Raw genomic sequence first — 22,261 nt, 5'->3', positions numbered from 1 at the left:
GTGTTACTGAACCCTCTTGGGACCGATGTTTATTTCATTGCTCGGGATTTATTGCACCAGCCAAGCCAGCAGACCAGACATTGAAGCGGTGCTACGGAAACATAAAAAAGACCCCAAAATAATAATAAGATTGATAATGATAATAATGATAACAAAATAAGATTTTTTTCAAAAATTCAATATTTGAGTACGTCCCGGTCATTTGCGGACATTTTAATGTCCTGTAATTTAATCGTGATTTACAATTTCCACGTGTGTATTTTTTTTTATATTTGTTGCAGTTGGAAGTAGTATACACGTAAATATTGAAACGCAATCATACACATTTAAACACTGATAAGAAAAAAGACAGCGCACGGTAACCGAGATAAGATGTGTTCCGTTGGAATACTTATTTCAGATCAGTTGGGGCGGTCCAGGTCTTCTTTCAATCGCGGCGCAAGCTATTTTTTTATGATACGCTGGGTCAATGATCGTAAAAGAGTAAAAAAAACGATTAATCTTATTTGCATTTCATATAGGAGAGACTTTAGAACATCGAAGCAAATAAATTACACCATACTGTACTTGAAATGTTGATGTAATATCATTTTCCTGTATGAAATATTTTACAAATCATTTATTTGTTGTGCCCATAAAGTGATGCTCTTTGCGCCACTGTCACCATAGGCATGCATGCTATTAGCGTAATGCGCCAAAATTTTTTAGTGAGGCAAGGCATGGTGTATTGGGCAAAGTTTACAAAATGTCGAGAGTAGCAAAATGTTGACCCTCTCAACCCCGGAAGCTAATTTTGTTGATATCACCATGATGACAATGTTAAAGGTATTGTTTAACTTTGTGAGCAGCCGATTTAAAAAAATTCTCAAACCAAGATGAAACATGTGTACAAGTGCATGTGTGAGAACTAATAAACCCTGAAAACAACCATTACTGAGAATAAAAAGCTCAAACTACAAGACAAGCCCCGATTTAGTAAATAGGCGTGTTATAGACACCTAAATAGTACACCTAAGTGTATGGGATGAAATTAAGATGGTGTTTCCGGTCACTTTATATTTCAATTTTTGAAGCACTAAATAATCATTTTCGAACGCAATTTTTTTCTGGGCTTCATTTTTGGAACATATCACAGACACAGGTGACAAGGGTAACCTAGCTCAGATTTTTTTAAAAGTCAAACCAATGTTAACCAATCACTTTAAGAAAGAAACATTATATTTCGACGCTATTCCCTTTTCCATTTCATTTCCTTTGATCCTGTTTCTTGTTTGTTTAACTTCAGGGGCGGATCCAGGATTTTCCAAAGGAGAAGGGGCAAATTCTGTACCCGATTTTTTTTTGAAATAATAAAAAAAGGCCTTCAATTTCTATAGAGGGGACACACCTTTATTTTAATGGCATTTTTACATTACAAATTTTAGATTTTGCTTCTCAAGGGGGGGGGGGCAAGCATGGGGGACGTGATGGATCCGCGCCTGTTTACCTTGGTGATGGAATTGTGTTTTCCCCTTTCTAGGGCCGGAATTTCCCCGATGTACATGTCAGTGACTGTCACCAGACAAATATAACTATTAAACAGTTTTATGAAACACACACCTTGTTCTTTAAACAAGTTTTATGGCTTGATGCAATATTTCATGATTTGTATTACACTACCTGTTCACATCATAAACATGGTGAATCCCCAAGGGTCAAGGTAATAATATATCTGTAAAGCACTTAGACACGTCGTTCTGATGTAATAAGCGCTATATAAAAGCGGATAATTATTATTACTAAGACTGTGTAGGAGTAATCGCGAGGATTTCCTCCAGTGTTCAAAGATAAATCAACATGGAGAATGCCGACAAAGCTTTGAGAACTAAGATGATTCAAGCAAACGAGGAAATACCCTTTGACGATATTCTCATCGAGTATGGTGAATTTGGGCGTTACCAAAAATGGATCTACAGTCTTTTGTGTCTTTTCATATTGGTAACACCGGCGCAGGCTCTCATTATGGGATTCCTATCCGAGGATGTAGACCACTGGTGCAAGGTAAGTATAGCTCACACAAGTTCATGTCTATGAAAGATAGACGTCCATGGTTTCCTGGAAAAAGTGAGGGTGTCTGAAATTATTGAAGGGAGTTAACAAGATATCGTGGCGAAACGAGAATATTAATGGATAATATCAAGACCGTCCGCCATTATCATGATTATCAACGCTAGTATTGCAATCGTGATTATAGCTACTTATCTATACAGAGGCATATAATAACTTCCCAACACTCTTAGAAAAAAAATATTCTAGGGTTCTATTGACCCGTATTTGAAGCCTTTAAAGTGTCTTACTTATAGCAAATAGGTGTATTTACATAAACGGTGACAATAAGCCAAGCATTGACTATTTTTAAAGAATGTTGTTTTCTTCGTACACAGAAGAAATGCACATAGCTAAAAGGAAGGGAAAGTTGAATATCCATGAAAGAAAATGGAAATGTATTATGCCACTATTTACTTCGAATCAATGCTAAAAAAAAAGTGGCGATTTTTTTCTTCTTTTTTTGTAGGTCTATACTTCATTTTTTCTATACTTACATGTACCTTTTAAACAATAACTGTACATAACAAACCTATACTTACTTTGTTATATGCATTACTATGTGTAAACACAAAAAGTATGAATAGTCGATTTGACAGTCTCATAGGCTCAATACACCAACCTAGAAATGTTCTTTCCGATGAAGTTTTTTTCTTGATTCGTGTTCCTAAGGGGTCCTAGAACAAATTCAGCTTGGTTGCCAAAAGATGCCGTTTGGGCAATTTTGCTAATTTGCATAAATCCAAAATGGCCGCCAGATGCCATCTTGAAAACCTAACTTTTGAACCCCTGTCCACAAAATGATGAGTAATGACTCGTTTTAGGGGTTTAGAGATGTGTAGAACTGATTTCTGTAATAATTTTTGCAATATAAGGTCATCTTCAGGTCAAATCCAAGATGGCCGCCATATGCAATCTTGAAAAATTGACTTTTGTTCCCCTTGCCCAAGAATGACGAGTAATACCTCTACTTAGGGGTTTTGGGGTGTGCAGAATCCATTTCTGCTTTCTATTTTGCAATATAATGTCATCTTCAGGTCAAATCCAAGATGGCCGCCATATGACACCATCTTGAAATATCAATTTTTGAACTCTTTGCCCCAGAATCATGCATAATAACTCTATTCATGAGTCATTAGGTATGTTGATTCAATTCATGTAGTTATTTTGCACAAAGGATAATCTTCAGATAAAATCCAAGATGGCCGCCAACCGCCATCTTGAAAAATTACTGTCTGAGGCTTATGGTCTGGTCGGCTCCGAGCGGGTAAAATCTTTATATCAGTTTCTGCCGTCACCTCCATAAAGTCAGCTTCTCCCGCTTTTCAGCTCATTACTATAAACAACCATAATTTGGGGGCAAACAGGTTCCTAATTTTAAAAGAGGAAGGTATGGAATTCGTGTCATATTAAATAAAAAAGTACAATATTTTTTTTATCAAATTGTATTAAACTTCATGTCATTTCCCTGTATACATTGATCTCCTGTCCTGCGCCCTCAGTTTGAAATTTTGAATGACACTTAAGTTTCTTTATATTCAAAATGAAGCGCTTCAGGATAAGTCAAAAAAATTAATTATCCTTTATTATATAGATAGATAGTTTCAAGAAGTTTCAACTTTATGCGCACCATTTTCTTTGTAGTGAAGTTCAATAATCTTAGAAAATCAATTAAATTAGAGACGATTGGGTATTAGAGATATCTACATTTGATGAAACGTCCGCCCTTTGAAATTTAGAGTTTCATTGCTCTGCGCAGGGAGGAATATCTTCCTCTACCAATCTTCTCCTCTGTTTTGCGAGTTAAAAATATGCACTGATGCTGAATTGTTTTTAATCAAATCTGATCTTTCCAAAGAAAGTTTCAATATATCTTTGAGAATACCCTTTTCTCGGGACCCTTTTTATGGCAAGAAAAATTGATAAAACACTTTAGCTTCCGCGCTTCGCGCGGAGTTATTATCATTTTAATTTCCTCCATTGTATACCTCTTTTGTGCCTTCACAATCACTTTTGAAAACAAGGTTCAAAATCGCATTATAGTCAACCGAATTGGAGGTACTAGAGACAAGAGAAACGGCTCCTTTTCATTTTAATTTATGAAACACTAAAAGCTTCGCGCTTCGCGCGGGAGGGGGAAGCTCCCCCTCCCTGCACCCACCCCCTAGGGAGCGCGCTTCGCGCGCTCTGTAAGTGTTGGCACGCTTCGCGTGCATTTACCGCCCCCTCCAAAATGAAATCCTGGCTACGCGGTTGCTGTCGATATATAGAGAGCCGAATGGGAGTCTATAGATTGCGGCCGTTTCGGGTTCAATACTTCACGGCAATGCGATCTCGGGAAAAGAGCTGTCGGCATCCCTTGGAACTATACAGACAACGATCAAACGGAGAAGGTTTACTCATCTTGTACCCGTTACAACACCCATGGCGTCGAGTTCAGCCCAGACCTTGATCTTGATGGATATCCCGTGATGCCTTGCGACTCAGGCTGGAAGTATGGTGAAGTAGAATCGGGAGGAACAACTCTGATTAAAGATGTAAGTGGTAATAACGTATAAATAACGCAATGTTTGGCGGTGGTCATACTAAAGGACCGCGAGCGAGCAAGGAGCGTGATCCCACATACTATCATGACTATACAAGACGAGTATGAACCTAGTCAGTTGCAATAGGTGTGCCAGGGAAGTTGACATGTGTGAGCTGCGGGCCCAAAACTTTTCTTCAAATTTAATTCTTTTATTGAGACATCCATGGCCGTCAGCGCAGGAGATTATCTTTTGTGTTTAGGGGGGGGGGGGGGGGGCGCAACAATAGAAAGTTCCCCTAGGAACAAAAGATAATCCTTTGCGCTGACACCCACGGTGACATCGCATATTGTATTCCTCATAATTATTTTGGAATACCAGCATGTATAGTTGCAGAAAGCTAGGTTTTTGTTTTATTTTGTCTTATCAAATATTTTGTCAAATCTCAAATTTGAAGCAGTATTTGGAGTGTGTCTTCAAGTTCTAAATAACCGTCAGTGTGGTCCCACATATAGCAGTCTGTGTATGGGATTGCTTACAGTACTTGTGCATGCAGACTGAAGCTCTATAGGTATTATAAATCTATTTTAACCTTGAACTGAGCTGGATTTGGATACGAAATATATTCTTCATTGCTGATGGTGATGTATTTTATATGACTATGCATTCTTACTAATGTTAATCCTGACTTTCCGAACAGGTCTTCTATTATTTCATGCATTTGCGATTACAGTGTCAGCATGGATCAGCATTTTGTATCGTACACCTGACTCTCTGCAAAAAAAGGCATTGACGGTCCAACCATGCATGTTTTGTTTCCATACCATAGACCAAGGGTTTTCCAAAACAAGATCTCCACGCTGACCTTCCGTTCAACATCGTTCGGTCATCTTGTTCTCCTGATCCTCAGTGGTCAATTGGAAATGAATCCAGGCCCTTGAGTGCAGAAATATCCATGTGCGATGTGTAGTAATGATGTTCAACAAAATGACCATGCAATATTATGTGATAACATCAATCACTTGTGTCGTATTTAGTGCGTAGGTATCTCTTTGCAGTCATATCAACACCTCGCAAATACATCAAGAGCTTTGCCAGAACTGTATAACATGTGCTTCTACCAATGTCGCAGTAAGCACATCGCTGGATACATCTGATCTCTCAAATGAAAATGTCTTCTCTCCATTGCATGATCTTCACACAAGCATGTCCTTCAAGGATCATGTCTCAAATAAATCACGATGTGTGAGATATCAGCTTCGCGACCTCAGCTCTGTCCTTAAGTTCCAGAACCGAGACGCAACTGAACAACTATAGCTCACCATCTCTTTTCGTCTTGATTTCTGCAAATCCCTCTTTCTAATACTTTCCCAACAACAGATATCAGAACTTCAATGCCTTCAGAATTCTGCAGCTAGACTGGTGACCCTCACCATGGAAGCATGTCACATAACCCCTGTTCTGCAGTCCGTTCGCTGGTTACCAATCGATAAACGCATCATCTTCAAGCCATGTTGCTGACTTACCACACAGCCCACCAGCTCATCACCAATCTATCTGCAAAACTCAATACAGGCCTACAAACCCTCTCGTGTACTACAATCATCATACTCTTCTCTACTCAAAGTTCCTAGATCCAAGCATTCTTTGGGTGACCATAGCTTTTCCTATGCAGTCCCTTCTCTATGGAACAGTCTTTCTCTTCCTCTCCGCCAGGCTTCACCTGCCTCTTCTTTAAAATGATTAATTTAAACACATCTATTCACCTTGTAATATAATTCTTCACTTGTATTAACTGTATTATCTTTATCAAATGTGATTTATTCATTTAAGTCAGTCAAATTGATAACACTGAATTGGCCTATATCATAATCAAAGATATTTATGTTATATTAATCAATCATTATTATTATTTTCTTATCATTTGATTGAACAAGAAATGTTTCTGTAAATCAAACTAAGTCATGTCTGTCTAAAATTTCCACAACTTTTTTAGCTCTGTATCATTAAGCTTGAAGGTTTGTACTTAAACATAAAATGTAAGAAATTTGTATTTATGTCCTTATCATTTTTTTGTACGTAGCGTCATGCCTGACGAGTGTGTGCATTTTTAAAGAATCCACCATTATTGTTAGAGTAGTAGTTGCAGTACAGCTGCTGGGAAACCTACCGAAGATTCAGGAATCATGTGGCTGAGCTTGTCCACATGGCTCGTTCTGACCAGGTACACAACAGTGTTGGAACCGTCTTGTTGAAAAATCCCAAACATCAAAAGCTGCCGCTCTGAATTCATTTGAATACTATCTCTATGTACAACTACCAAAATCATTGCTACAGTTAAAGAAAAGACAGAGGCCCTAAATGACCACTTTCGGTCGGCGTTCACTCTGGGAGGTTTCTAAACAATGTTATTCAAAGAAAACTCTAGATTCCCATTAATTGCACACTTACATTTCCATAGAATTGGTGAGGAAAAACAGGTCAGTTGAATCACTCCAAGGAATGTAGCCCAGATAAAATCCCATCAAGACTCCTGAAACTTCTATCTCAAGATCTACAACGGTGGTGTTACCTCACTGTAATGTAGTCAAGCGCCTGTTGCCCCAGTACACAAGTCAAGTGACAAGAGTGAACCTTCACGGTATCGCCCTATTTCACTCTCAAGTATATGCTGTTAAGTCCTGGGGCATGTTGTCCTTTCTCATGTCTCAAGAAACTGTGCATCTGATAAAATCGATCCTCACAATTGCACAGGCACACATGCACAGCTTCTATTCCGAAAAGGACTCTCCCTGGTCACCCGATCCACGTCAGCAATTAATGACTGGATTTCCGTCATCCAGAAGCGAGGACAAGTTGATGCTGTCTTCTTGGATTTCCAGACGGCTTTGAGAGGGTACCTCACCAACTGTACATTAAAACCTCGTGTATAACGGCATCACAGATGATACGTACGCCCAAGTCATGGATCTGCTCAAGTGGATCATGACTTTCCTTACTGTCAGACTACAAGCTGTGGTAGTTGATGGAAGTCACAGAGACAAATTGGCACTTATAGAGTGCAGCAAAGCTCTGTGTTTGGCCCGACTCTCTTTCTATCATCCATTAACGACATCTAAGATATCAAATAAAGTCATGTACGAGGTTTGCTGATGACTGTGTTATTTATGGAGAGATTTCCAAAAGTACAGACCTTCACATTCGTCACCAGTATCTCCAGGAACTATCCAATCGGTATTTAATCTGGTTGGTGAATTTAGTATGAAGAAGTGTGCAGTTTTATCAATAACCCGAAAATGTGTGCGTATTTTCTATTACCACTCTCTCTGTTATGATCTTATACCATGAGTAAGTAAATACAAATACCGAGTTGTGACAATTACTGCTGATTTACGTTGGAATAAAGATTGCCAATAAGCATTGCCAGAACATCAGACACAAATCAGGTCACACTTTAAGACTTATCCGAAGGACCCTGTCACCACCAAACAGGTGAAAGCCAGAGCCTACACTTCAGCGGTCCGTCCAGAACTGGAATATGCATCAGAGGCATGGAGCCTGCATACAGCTACAATTGTAAGCTCAACTGAAAAAGTGCAAAGATCAGCTGCTCGCTTTGTACATGGTGACCACATGACCTCAACAAAATCATAAGCCCTAGTTTGTACACTCGGATTGGATAGTCTCTATACACGCCGTCTCCTTGCCCGGAGTACCCTCTTCCATCTAGATGCTGCAACTTTTCCTCCTACCGTTGGTCCATTGTCAATGGAATTTGCCTACCAGGAACTGTTGTAATAGGAACAAACCCAACTGTCTTTAGGAAGGCCACTCATCCGTCCAATGCAGCCTCCTGCTGGGTCTCATATGTCATAAACCAAAAGGCATTTTTGTTTTACCTGGGCACACATACCTTTTTCTGTATGTAAGTGATATTTCAAATTACTTCACCGTGACACCATGAAACATAGAATGATTTCATCCCGGGATAGCTTTGAAGCTGCTGAAAGGGATTATTCTTCATGGTGTACCACTCATTGGTGTTGAACTATTATATTTTTTACCCCCGATTAAAATGGCCGTTGTGGTCCTCATCTATGTACACCACACCACTGTTTCTGCTGTGTGTATATTGTAGAGAGGGGGGAGGAAGTGGAACTGTCTAGAGACCATTACCAATCTGAATTCCTATTATTCTGTGTAAGATGTCTCTTTGTCTCTCTGTTTTGTCAAAAGTTCGACGCAGTATGTGGCCAGTACTACTTCGTGTCTCTGGCACAGACTCTGTACTTCGTCGGTACCGGTTTCGGATCGATTTTCATTGGAGTTCTCTCTGACCGGTAAGAGCTATATAATTCTTCTTACTCTTTAATACTTCCATCTACTCAACTGAGTCCCTTGGTGGCTCTAAACTCAGTCAAAGGATCACAACGGTCTATTCCAGTTGGGACGCTGATATAGGGAAGCTATCTTTGGTCAAGTTAATTTAAATGAACTGTCTCTAAATCTCCTAAACCAATGGCAATTTCCTCAACTGATTGATGCCTCTTTCAGCCTGTCGTGCGACCAAAGGCAAGTGTTCCCAGATCAATTATGAAAAGGGCTTTACCTTTTAAATACTATATGTTCTGCAGTTATGCGAGGGAAACAGAGAAAGCCACACTACGGAAAATATATGGTGTAAAATATCTGGTAGAAGGCACGTAAGTGAGCTCTTACTCATGGTTGAGCTTACGGACGAAACTGTTGTGGAAGTGGTAATCTGGTAATGGGAAGTGGTTGAGATGGACGGGCAACGTGATGAGGATGGAAGGTGATGAACCTTAGAAAGTGCATCTGGAAGTGGGTGGCACAAGAGGACAGGGAAAACCTGAGACTTTCTTGGAAGATATGGTAAAAAGCAGTGACAGGTTGGTTTGAACGAGGGGATGCTCAAAACAGAAGGGAGTGGCGGGAGAGATTGTCACCCTGGTGCGATAAGCGTTTTCATTTCTTGAGAAGGAAAATTCCTGTAATAAGATAATCATCACGATGAGTCTTCCGTTTGATTTTGTTCTCAGATTTGGCCGGCGCACAGTTGCTTTCCTGTGCCTCGTTTCAACTATCTTGTCCGGAGTGGGGCTGGCATTCTCTCCGAACATAATCATGTTCCTAGTCCTGCGATGTGTTGTTGGAGTGACAAATTCCGGTATATTGTATTCAACAGTTGTACATGGTAAGGTATTTAACAATTTTATATCCTCGGCCTTCCCGCTTGGCATCATTTAGCAGAGCTATCTCACAAGTTATTTGTCTTTCGTTACATGAAATGATACCTCCGCCGATTTTTTTTTATAACTATTTACTTATTCATGTCCGATAAAGAACACAATGATGACTTTGTTTTTGATTGACGAATCCCTACATACGGTGTTTCCAAGAAAAATGCAGTCTTCATGCAGTATATCCCGTATCTCAAATCCCAGCTTTTACTTTAACTACGGTCTAATATAATTCTGTGCTAAAGAAATTGTAATAAGTTATGAGTCAAAACTTTCTTTTTTGTGTGTGTTCATTTACTTTAATGCTTCCCAGGTTTAATGGTGAAGAAAAATGTTAAATTTATAATTTCTTTGATTTTGAATGTCACATTATGGCCTCCCATTGTTAGCCCCAAACTTTTAACCAGAGTATATAATACAGGCCTACATGACTGTATAACGTCAAACTTTCGTCTTTTTAAAACAGCCAATGAAATAGTTGGACCATCCAAACGAAACTGGGCGGGAAACGTCGTATGGTGTTTCTTTGCGATAGGAATCATGGGCCTAGCATTGCTGGCTTACCTTATCAGAAATTGGCGCTATCTTCAACTGACCGTGTCTGTTATTCCAGTCCTGCTTCTGATCACGTGGTTGTAAGTAAATTTCATAGCAACTCATATTAATATACATTGTACAACGCCTACTTAGCTTGTTGTACGCGAGCAAATGGGAGGCTCAATGTCACACATTCGTACCGTTGCACACAAGACGTACCATCAAAAATGTACCGTCCAAAATGTACCATTGCACGGCTTTAGGAGGTGACGTCACAATGCGATTTCATTGAATAAGGTGACAATGCGCGTACAGCCCGCTGGCTAAATGCGCAATGCTGTCCAAGATCATGTGCGCTTGTGGGCCCGGCTTGTGGGATTTTGCTTTTCGCTTTCGATATTTTTGCTCCCTTTCCATAGATTACTGCAGGGAAAAACTATTTTTTTCATATTTTCGCTAGACATTTCCGAGGCGTTGTACAACACAAATAGCGAATATTCTTATTCGTGCAATGGTGCGAGATTTCGCATTCGATGAAAGAAAGAAACACTCTATTCAACTCGGCTAACGCCTCGTTGAATAGAGCAACTTTTTCTTCACCTCATGCGAAATCTCGCACCATCGCACTCATGCCTATTCGCTATTTGTATAACATTGCTAGGTTTACCACTGATCGAAGATGGTATGATGGGGTGTCCAAACTTCGCGCACTTTTCAAAAATATTCATCAGGCTTAATTTTGTCCACAAATTATTCATAATTTATACAAAACCAATTCAAGAAATAGTTACCACATTGACGGCAAGATTGTAAACTATAAAATCATGGACGAAAATGTAAAGTAGGTCACGGGGTTTCGCCGGTATCGCGATCTCAAAATTCTATTCCGATCGGCGAATGCGGGCTGTGCTGGAAAACCGTTCAGAAAAAGTGTGACCTAACTTCGCGCACCAAAGCTTTTGTGGAGATTCAAACAAAGACTCAAGCTCAAAAAAAGAAATATTTATATCAGATTGATGGCAAAATGCTATGGAATCGGTTAGTACCACATTTAACTCACATTTTTTATGATTTCTGCTTGTAAAATGGTGATATCGTGATGCTTGTTGCTTTCTTCAAAACGGGCGCTACTGGTGACAAATTTGCCGATCTTTTGCCAATATTTTCATGACTACTGGACTAATCCTAAAGAAACTTTCAGCGAAGGGTAATTTTAGGTCGCTTTTCACATTGATGATGTCAGATTTTAAGGATATTGGCTAGTTTTGGAGATAATGACCGTCCGCGAAGTTTGGACACGCGCGAAGTTTGGACTCACTGCCATACTTTAAGAGCAAATTCTGTTCACGAAATTGAATAAAAGGTGGTTGTTTTATGGTACAACATTTTACTTTTATGTTTTTAATTCGTAAAAGAAAACTTAAAATGTTATTGCTAAAGTAGGAGTTCTTTCAGCGAAACGTGTACTTTAATCAGTTTATTGCAAAACTATGGCGACATCTACCTTTTTGCGTATTAGTTGGTAAAACGTGTGAAAACGTACATGGAAAGCGATTAAATTTCAGGATCGCACTATTTTGGGGAAAAGTGTTGGCACCGAGATATTAATGTCAGTGACAGTTTCTTAAAATGAATAACAATTATACTTTGCCACAGTACACCTTACTGTCTTCAGTTCAAATGCCCACATTTGAAAATTGACCCACTGACCACTGTAACTCAGCAATTACTGTACAAAATCTGTTTGAAATACAAAAGTTAGAAGTCAAGGGGTTAAGACCAATTGTTTTCATCTGCCTCGCTTTAACTGGTGAATTTACGCAAGTCGAATAGCAAAACTATAGGCCATACAAATCTATTCGACTGAGGCGAAATTCGTTTTAACAGACACAAATAACGCGTTTTGTATATTCTATTGTCATGATTGTGGAAAAGGAATATTTCGAGTGAGGCGATTAAAAGTCGACTTATAACCGTATTTTCCCAGTCCCGGGCGCGTATCCAGCATCAGGTGGTTGTTTCATGAAAGTTGTCGGTGCTGACAATTTTAGTGAAATCCTTGGTTTTGATTGGCTGAAAGGCATTGGCCTCTGATACTGTCATTGGTAACTTTCGAAGAAAGACAACTTGTCAATGCTGACAACTTTCATGAAACGGTCCCCAGATCCTATACAAAATATTTCATGGGCCGAATTGTTTGGGAACAATATTTATTATGCTTGCGCATAGGCCCATGCTGGGTAAACACGTGAGTCTCACACTTCTTTAATGAGTTTTACTTTCCTCCCGCGAAGGACAATACCAGAATCTCCCAGATGGTTGCTCATGAGAGGACGCAAAAAAGAGGCGGAAGATATCATAAAAAGACTGGCAAGATGGAACAAAGTGGAGATTAAAGAGTCGTTCAATATGGACAAGGTGGCTGCAAAATCGGTAAGGCAATACTCGACGTTTCATGCCTGCAATCCTTCTCAAATTACTTCGGCATTCCACTGTTTTCTGTTCAGTTCTTGTAAGGTCAGGTACTCGTTTCATTAAGAACTTGCAACTGTTGTAACTTTGCCATAATGGCAGCTACCATTGCAACATGACTCAGCAGCCAATCAGAATCAAGGTTACCATGGTAGTTGCCATAATTTCAAAGTTACAACAGCATGAACAGTTGAAAGTCCTTTACGGAACGGGCCCCTGAAATTCTAATCTTGGAATCATAAGATAACATGTAGATGTCTCAAGATAATTTTAAGCAGGATTAAGGAATACACGTTAATTGAATTTTCTGACAAGTGTATAGACTGCATGCAATGGCTTCAGCCTCCAACGAAGTAGCTTCAATGCATAAAGATCTATAGGCCAGAGCGGTGCAGGTAACTCCTTGGCTGGCCGATTTGGCTAGCAGTGCAGGTTCAGTCTATCAACTGATTTCCTCTATCCATTCATAACTTTCTGGGAATGATAGCTGAAATAGTCTTCATCATTAAAACATGACGAATACACACACACACATATATATGGGTGTGTGTGTGCGTGTATAAATTATGTGTGTGAGGGTGTATACAACGCGAACAAAATCATCACATTTAGCGGCTTCAAATAATTTTAGCAAAGAGTTAGATCATGGTCTAAATAAAGCGCACTTCAGAATATACTCTGGCCTGTATTCTGAAGTCAGGTTTAACTTAGACCTTCATGAACATGGTCTAACTCTGCTAAAATTGTTGGCAGCCAAACGTGTCAACATTTGTATTAAGTTGTTTGTTTCTTTTATTTACTGTGCTCTTTCTTGATTCTTCATTGGTGAAGACACAATCATCTATTCATACTTCCTAGGCAATTATGAATGATTTGAGAATCAAATGAACTTAAGTATGATATCTCTACTATTAGTGGTAACAATTGGCTATCCATACTCAAACCACAACTTTAACCCTGAGTTTAAGTTAAACCCGACTTCAGAATACGGGACTCTGAGTTTACATGTATGTGACGGACGGTTTATTATTAGGCCCTATCTTTTTTTTTGTAGGATGAAGGAGGCGGTCTGAAGCGAGATCTCGTTGAGTTGTTCCGCCATCCCAAATTACGATGCTATACGGTCAATATGATGTGGCAATTGTAAGCATGTCAAACCCTTGAAATATTTCTTGTTCCAGTGTTTTACTGTATTTGTTGCACAATGTACGAGGTCATACGTGATGTCATCAAGTGACTCACACTCGAAGCTGCGCATGCGCAATGTGCAGGAGGATCAACACATTTGTGTGGGGATGGAGTAGATTAGTAGTTTTCTGGTATTACTTCTGAATGGCAGTCAAATTACTATTGAATTACCGAGGGTGATGGGTGCCATTGTCCTCACCCCTCACAACATGAATTTTCAAAGATGAAAATTTAGTGTATTGATTATATTGCTCATCATTTCCGTTGAAAACATACCTCAATAAATTTATATCTGTAAAGGAAATTGGTCTTACCATGTAGGCGATTCGACTTATTTTCAATCAATTCTATTCTAAATTTATATCAATATAGAATATGTGTAAAGTGAAAAGTATCAACTTACCTGTTGTGATGTTGCCATGTGTGCTTTTCGTATGATGGTGAATTTCTCAATCTTTTTTACGAAATGGTCTATATGTTTTCATACACCAAAAGAAAAAAAAAAATATCCAGAATGTGTGCCTGTACATGTTTTGGATTGTTTTGGTTTTAGCCTGTTTGCCGAAGTAAGTTTAATACTTCCAATCGATTACTAGCACTTATAAATTTACCAACGAAATTTACATCAATATAGTGATAAAAAAGTACCAAGTTATTTTTGTAATGTTGCCATGTATGGGTTTCGACTTATGGTGAATTTCTCAACCATTTTGTATTGAATGGACAACATTTTTTTCATTCATTAAAGTACATAATGATTCAAAATATGTAATGGCTGAAGAAATACTTACAATCGATTGCTGAAATTCACTCTTGAGAAAATAACTTTCATGATTAATGGCTTACTATTTGATTTCCAGCAATCGATTGCTGCCAAGTTCACCATTATGTACACTCTTTGCATTCTGGACGGCTTGATGCCTGATTTATTTTTTGCCTTTTGTGATATTGCAATCTTTTAAATTAATACATAACAAAATTTAACATTACAACACAGGTAAAGTCAGTCGAACTTGTGCAACCGATTACAGGTAGTTACATGTACTTTGCTTTGTTTATAATAATGGATACTAAATTTAAGAAAAAAAAAAATCAATGTTAAAGTGTCAGTGACCTTACTCATGATATTTTTGTGTACGTAATCGTTGAATGATCTATGTAGCTATACTTGTTAGGTACTGTATATAGCTAATTATTGTAATGTTGTAGGAAAAAAACAATTTGTCTAATTTATTTTCAATATACGAAAGAACCTTTAAATACTTTTTGCTGTCAATATTCTTGCATGTACATGCTCAGTGGTATTTATTTTAAATCACTTTAGTATATAACTGTCTCTGTATCCATTTTTCTCAAAGGCATTGTACTAGCCTTGCCTCGCACCACATGTTTGCTTAATTTCGTTAATTGTAATCCAACAAGAAATACTCTTTAATACCTGTACTGAATTTAATCGATCTGTTACCCGCAATTTTACACTGCATGTATTCCGATTTTTACTATTCTTTTTAATTTATGTTTGGTTCTTTGACTAAGGTTTATCGATAGATTTTTATAGAATTATTTAGACAGGTTTCATTTCTTTATTCACTTTTGTGATTACAACAATTCTGGTTCTACTTTCTGTTAACGTTAAGGTGGCCAGATGCTCGCAGGTTAGGACTTCATTGACCTCCCGTATGATTTGCTATCATCATCATCATCATCATCATCACCACCATCATCATCATCATCATCATCACCACCACCATCATCATCATCATCATCATACTGTTCCGGCACAGAAAATTTACATACAAATCAGTTATCATATCTTCGATCTTAAAATCTTGGTAATATCGTTTTTTCTTCACGAGTAATGACATAGACATTTTTTCTATTTTCAATACAAACAATGCATCATGTAATAAATATTACTCAACTGAAGATTTTACTTCTAAATTTAGAGACACAGAACACAAATTCAGTTTGCTTCACGTTAATGCCAGAAGTTTGAACAAAAACTTTGAATCATTGGAATCATTACTCTTTACTCTAAATAATTTCAAATTCTCCATTATCGGTGTCACGGAAACATGGCTTCATAATAATTCACCTAACATATTCAACTTGCAAAACTATAATCTTATAAGGCGAGATCGTGAAGATCAAAGAGGAGGTGGTGTAGCATTTTACATCAATGAACATTTGCAGTTTAAAATAAGAAAAGAAATATCATTAAAACAAAGTGAAACTCTATTCTTAGAAATCATGAAGCCGAAAGGCAAAAATATAATTATTGGATTAGTTTACAGACCCCCTCATGGCAATACAAATTTATTTTGCGAAGAGCTTGAAATATGCCTTCATACCATAACAAAAGAAGATAAACAAATATATCTAATGGGTGATTTTAACATTGACCTGTTATCCCAAAATAATGACAACGATTTATTCCTACATACTATGCATTCATTTGGTTATTATCCCCACATAGATCAACCGACCAGAATTGATAGCCATTCATCAACACTTATCGACAACATATTTTCAAACATACTAAACAGAGATACTTCCAGCGGACTAATAATATCTGATATAGCTGATCATTTACCGGTTTTCTTATTATGTGATAATGATATTTCAAAAGAAAATTCACCTAAATCTACAATGTATAGTAAAGAATCCCCAATAAATATTGAATCGTTTAAAAGTGATCTTGCGATTGAGGAATGGTTAGATGTATTTAATGAGTCAAATTCAGATATTGCTTACACAAATTTTAACCAAAAATTGCAGAAATATTACGATAAAAATTTTCCTCTATCACCTATCAAAAAAAGAAAAGCAAAAATGCCATGGATTACTAAAGCTATTCTACGATCCATACATACCAGAAATAAACTATACAAGACATTTTTAAAGAACCCTTCTATTCAAAACAAAAATAAATATAAAACTTATAGAAATAGACTAACCAATATAATTCGGGCTTCTCGCAAATTGTTTTATTCCGAGAAACTTAACAAAGTTAAATCAAACATGAAAGCCACATGGGAGATCATCAATGATTTGATTGGCAAGAAACCCAAAGTATTACCGAAAGACAATTTCACAGTTCATGCTGCTGCAATAAATTCAGATGATGTAGCTGATACCTTTAATTCCTTTTTCGTTAACATAGGACCCTCTTTGGCAAACAACCTTGCCAGACCAAACCAAAGTTTTGCAAAATTTCTTCCCACACCCATCAATTCTTCCCTATTCTTTAACCCCACAAATGTTCAGGAAATAATTGAAATAACAAAAAATCTCAAATCCAGCAAATCAAAGGGATATGATAGAATTAGTACTTTCCTCCTTAAGCAGATCATACATTATATTGTCACTCCATTGTGTCATATTTTTAATCTGTCGATCAGCACCGGTAAATGTCCAGATCCCCTTAAAATTGCAAAGGTAAATCCTGTTTTAAAAAAAGACAATCCACATGAAATAACAAATTATAGGCCTATTTCTATTCTCCCCAGCATATCCAAAATATTAGAGAAGATTATTTACAAAAGACTTTATAAGTTCCTAGATACTTTTCAGTTTCTAAATTCAAACCAATATGGATTCAGGAAAGGGCATTCAACTGATCAGGCTTTAATACAAATATACGATAAAATTACAAATGCAATGACAAATAAAGAACACATAATAGGAGTATTCATGGACCTAAGCAAAGCATTCGACACTCTTGACCACCAGATTTTACTTAAAAAACTTGAAAATTATGGAATCCGGGGAATCACACTATCATGGTTTGAGAGTTATTTGACTGATAGAAAACAATATGTCACTCACAATAATATTTCTTCTAATTTTCAGACAATAAAATGCGGAGTTCCACAAGGATCGATCCTTGGCCCCCTACTTTTCCTTATATATATTAATGATTTGACTACTGTAACGCCTTTATTATCATTTGTATTATTTGCCGATGACACAAACATTTTTTGTTCACACACTAGCTTAGAAACTTTAGTAGATACATTTAATCGTGAATTACCTAAACTATCTTTATGGTTTAAATGTAATAGGCTATCACTTAATATAGACAAAACAAACTTTATGTATTTTAAGCATACAAGTTCACATATTACTGAGTTTCCATACGACATAAGCATAGATAATATTCCACTCAAAAGGAAAAAAGAAACAAAGTTTTTAGGTGTCACAATAGATGAAAATTTAAATTGGAATGAACATATACGTTGTATAACTACTAACATCTCCAGAAACGTAGGTGTACTTTACAAAATGAAAAACATAATTCCTCATACTACACTCGTTTTACTCTACAATTCATTGATATTGCCGTATATATCGTACTGCAATATAGTTTGGGCAACGTGTGCAAAAACTAAAATTAATACAATATATTTATTACAGAAAAAAGCAATTCGAATTTGTACTAATTCGCAATATTTATCACACACAAATCCATTATTCCATAAACTAAAGACTCTAACTATTTTTGACATAAATTCATTTCAAAGCTTACTGCTTATGTTCAAATACCTAAATAACATGCTCCCACCTTCATTTCACAATTTTTATACTATGAACACATCTATCCATTCATACCCTACGCGGAACTCTTCTAATTTCCATTTAATCAACCCCAAATTGCTTATTGCGCAGAGATCCATAAGACACCATGGTCCTGATTTGTGGAACTCTCTACCAGAATCTATAAAAAGATCCACGTCCCTTTACTCATTTAAAGCAAACGTTAAATCCATGTTGATATCAGAATATTTGAAGTAAAATTTCTGTGTCGTTGTGTCATTAAAGCATCATCACCATCATCATCCTCTCCATCACCTTCATCTTCACCATTTCACCGTCATCTTCATCCTTATCATCTCCATCTTCAATGCTCAAATTAGATTACTGCTGTTTTTCATAAAATGTACTGTGTATCGATTCTGCTGTATTAATGTATTATATTAATCAATGAGTTTTAACCTGGGGTTGTCATTTTTTCAAGCAATCTGCTTATGATGACAATCCTTCTCCTGCAAATTGTAAATGTTAACTAATTTGGTATGAGATCAATTTTGTTTGTAATGATAATTTTAGTACATTTAGTTATGATTCATGCCAAAAAAATTATCAATATACTATGTTTGTTATGTTATGGAAAATGTATTCTATACGAATGATGTAATTGCAGAAGTAAACAATAAAATCAAATCAAAATTGTTTAGTGTCCGCTCTTGCCACAGCATTTCCATTTGCCCTCCACTTGCCCGCTCTGACCGCCCAAATTCTAAAAATCCAGGGGCCTGTCCTACAAAGAGTTACGATTAATCCGATCAATCGGAACTATGGAAGGCCAGCAACGTCAACATCTAGTATGCATGTTCGTTAAAAATATTTGAACTATTATGTATATTTTTGCGATCTTTGTTTTCTTGGAAATTCACTGTGCTTCTCTATTTTACAAAGAACATTGTATATAGTAAAGATTGTGACACTATTTCCAGAGTTCAGATTGTCTGGAACAATCGGAACTCTTTATAAGGGGCCTAGGGGTTTTTCACAAAGTGATTAACCACCAATGCGCACTTCAACACGTTATCCGATTGATGAACAGCACTTAGCTGAAATTTAATTGCGAGACAATCTTAAATCTTTGTGAAACACCTCCCTGGTATTACTTTTGCGCGCCAATTTATCCTCGCAAACGTCTGATGCTTTCTGTTTCACTTTAGATTTGCAGTGTCTAGCGTGTACTATGGAATCTCTCTCGGGACGGGCTCCTTAGAGGTGAATAACTACGTGGCGTTTGCCGTCTCCGGTGCGGTCGACATCCCTGCCGCATTTTTCGGGATTTTCGCCATAGAATACTGGTCAAGGAGGCCAACGTACATGTTTCTGGTGCTCCTGTGTGGTGCCGTTCTCCTTGCGTCAGGATTCCTAAGTAAGAAGTTTTGATCTTTAGTTTTAAATTGGACAGGGGTGGAAAGGGGGGGGGGGGGGTGGCTAGGTGGGCTTCCAGAACCGTCTACAAAAACGTAAAAATACCATCTGAATGTGATTTTTATGCATGGTCAGCCTGACAGCCCCCAACCCACACTTTTGGGTCAGCCACCATCCCGGGGGGCCACTTACATTGGCGAGTGGATACCATGCGCGACCAAAAAAACACGTAAAAAGGATGTCTTTTTCACGATAGGGCACGTTACGTACGTAACGTGATAAGGGTGTCAAAAACACAATAATAATGAAAAAAGGGTATCTATTTCACTAGGAAAATTACGTGTTTAGGGTCTAATTTGAGGAGATGATAAAACAAAATTAAAATGTTTTATAAAGGATATCCTTTTTGCCCCAGCACTACGTGTTTAGAGTCCGATTTGCGCGAGGTGTAAAAGGTGGGGTCGTACTAAACCAAATAAGGTAAAGCCGACGACCGAAGAACCCGTAACAATAAAACATTCCTGTACTTGTTTAGGGGTTCATTTCAGGGAAGTTTGCCAAGAGTATCGTTTTGTTTCCAATACTTGTTAAGGGTAGGGTTTCACATGCCAATACTTGTTAAGGGGTGTATTTTCAGAATATGGAAATTACGTGTTTAGGGTGCTTTTCGATACCTCCTGGTCGCGCATGGTATCCACTTGTGAATGGAAGTGGCCCCCCCCGGGGCCACCACCCACTTCTAAAACTGTTCCGCGGCCAATGTTGGATGATATTCGTGAAGCGGTTAAACTGACAAGGCTAGACTGAATTAAACTGTCAAATACCGCTATCAATTCAGTAACTCACTGGTCCAGATCAGGCCTAGGCTAGGTAGGAAAATGTTGAGTTCATGCATTGCACTGGCTAAAATAGCCCGCGCCATGCCCGGGCTATTTTGGTGCTGTTCTTACTTAAACACGAGACCAACGCCATCGTAAAAGTAACGTAAGTTGTAGAGCGGATTTACTGTAGTTACTGAACATTTGTTTTGCGGACTGTTTTAGTGCGGGCCTGGTACGGACCAAAACTCATGAGTTTCTGAAAACGGTCTTAGGCACTTTGTCAAAATTCGGAGCCATGTCTTTCCCAGAATATTGCAAGCAGCTTTTCATTATACAAGTGATCACAATCACCAAAGACAAAAGAATGGGACAATTACGATACATTCGGGATTGCATGAATACTCAAATGAAAATGAATCCTGCTAGAACACGTGGCACCAAATTTTGACTAGTTGCCCCTAAATAAAACAAAAACAATCGACATAAAACCAAGGCCATTGCATCTTAAGACGGCTTCTCTAATCTTTCATTTATTGAATCATACAGCACCGGGAGTTTTTAAAACTGTGCTTGCTATGGTGGGGAAGTTTGCCATCGCAGCTGCATTCAACATCATCGATCTACGTGGCTGTGAAATATTGCCAACTGTTGTCAGGTAAATACACCTGGTGGGTGTTTCATAAAGCTGTTCGTAAGATACGAATGACTTTACGCGCGACTGGTGATCCTTTCTTGTGCTGTGTGATATCCCTATGTAATTTATTTAGGACCGAAGAACATGTTCCAGTCGTGCGTAAAGTTGTGCGTAACTTTACGAACAGCTTTATGAAACACCCACCTGTAATCATTTCAGTCAGAATGACGATACGGCTAGAAAAGATGTTTAAATGTTGGCTAATACCTGCAGATTACTTTGAAGGTTATTTTCTCGTATATCAGAAAAATGGATCGAGATTGTCAATGATGCAACGGCACTGCGTAAGAAAGTTAGTCACAAAGGTAAGAACGATGGTTGTGTACGAATCTTACTGCTCGTACGAAATTTGGGATTCATGGATGGCGCATACATTTTTGCGATGTTCTTACAAATTTCGTGTGAACGCCGATCATTTCGAACAAACGACGTAAGACTTTGAAAAAGGACATGATTTTTGGATTTGCCTTACTATTCGTACGTTTTTAGAGTTGATTCGTCGGCTTCCCGTAAGAAGGGACTTAATGTAATTTTTACAATTATTTTTTTTATCAAATATTGAAAGAGTATAATCGTAGGCTATTAAATAAGGCAAACATTATTTTAAAATTTCAAGAAAAACTTAGAATGTCAGAAAATTTAGGAGGGCATAACAAAAGAAAATAATCATACAAATTACACTAAGTTCCTTCTCGCGGGAAGCCGACGAATTGATGATAAGTCAAG

The 22,261-nt window shown here is 37.8% G+C and overlaps 1 protein-coding gene across 1 annotated transcript; it reads left to right on the top strand.

Moving 5' to 3' along the window:
* Positions 1–1,836: 1,836 nt before the first annotated feature.
* Positions 1,837–21,572, top strand: LOC121406306 (organic cation transporter-like protein). Its single transcript, XM_041597319.1, has 9 exons — positions 1,837–2,040; positions 4,356–4,622; positions 8,847–8,950; positions 9,671–9,825; positions 10,338–10,506; positions 12,703–12,841; positions 13,935–14,023; positions 19,813–20,021; positions 21,388–21,572. Exons 1-9 carry the CDS (start codon positions 1,837–1,839, stop codon positions 21,498–21,500), a joined length of 1,449 nt encoding a protein of 482 aa, XP_041453253.1. The 3' UTR covers positions 21,501–21,572.
* The last annotated feature ends 689 nt before the right edge of the window (positions 21,573–22,261 follow it).

This window comes from Lytechinus variegatus, chromosome 19 (assembly GCF_018143015.1).
Source record: "Lytechinus variegatus isolate NC3 chromosome 19, Lvar_3.0, whole genome shotgun sequence".
Classification (NCBI taxonomy): domain Eukaryota; kingdom Metazoa; phylum Echinodermata; class Echinoidea; order Temnopleuroida; family Toxopneustidae; genus Lytechinus; species Lytechinus variegatus.
Note: the sequence above shows the minus strand (reverse complement) of the source record. Positions and strands in the feature narration are given on the sequence as shown.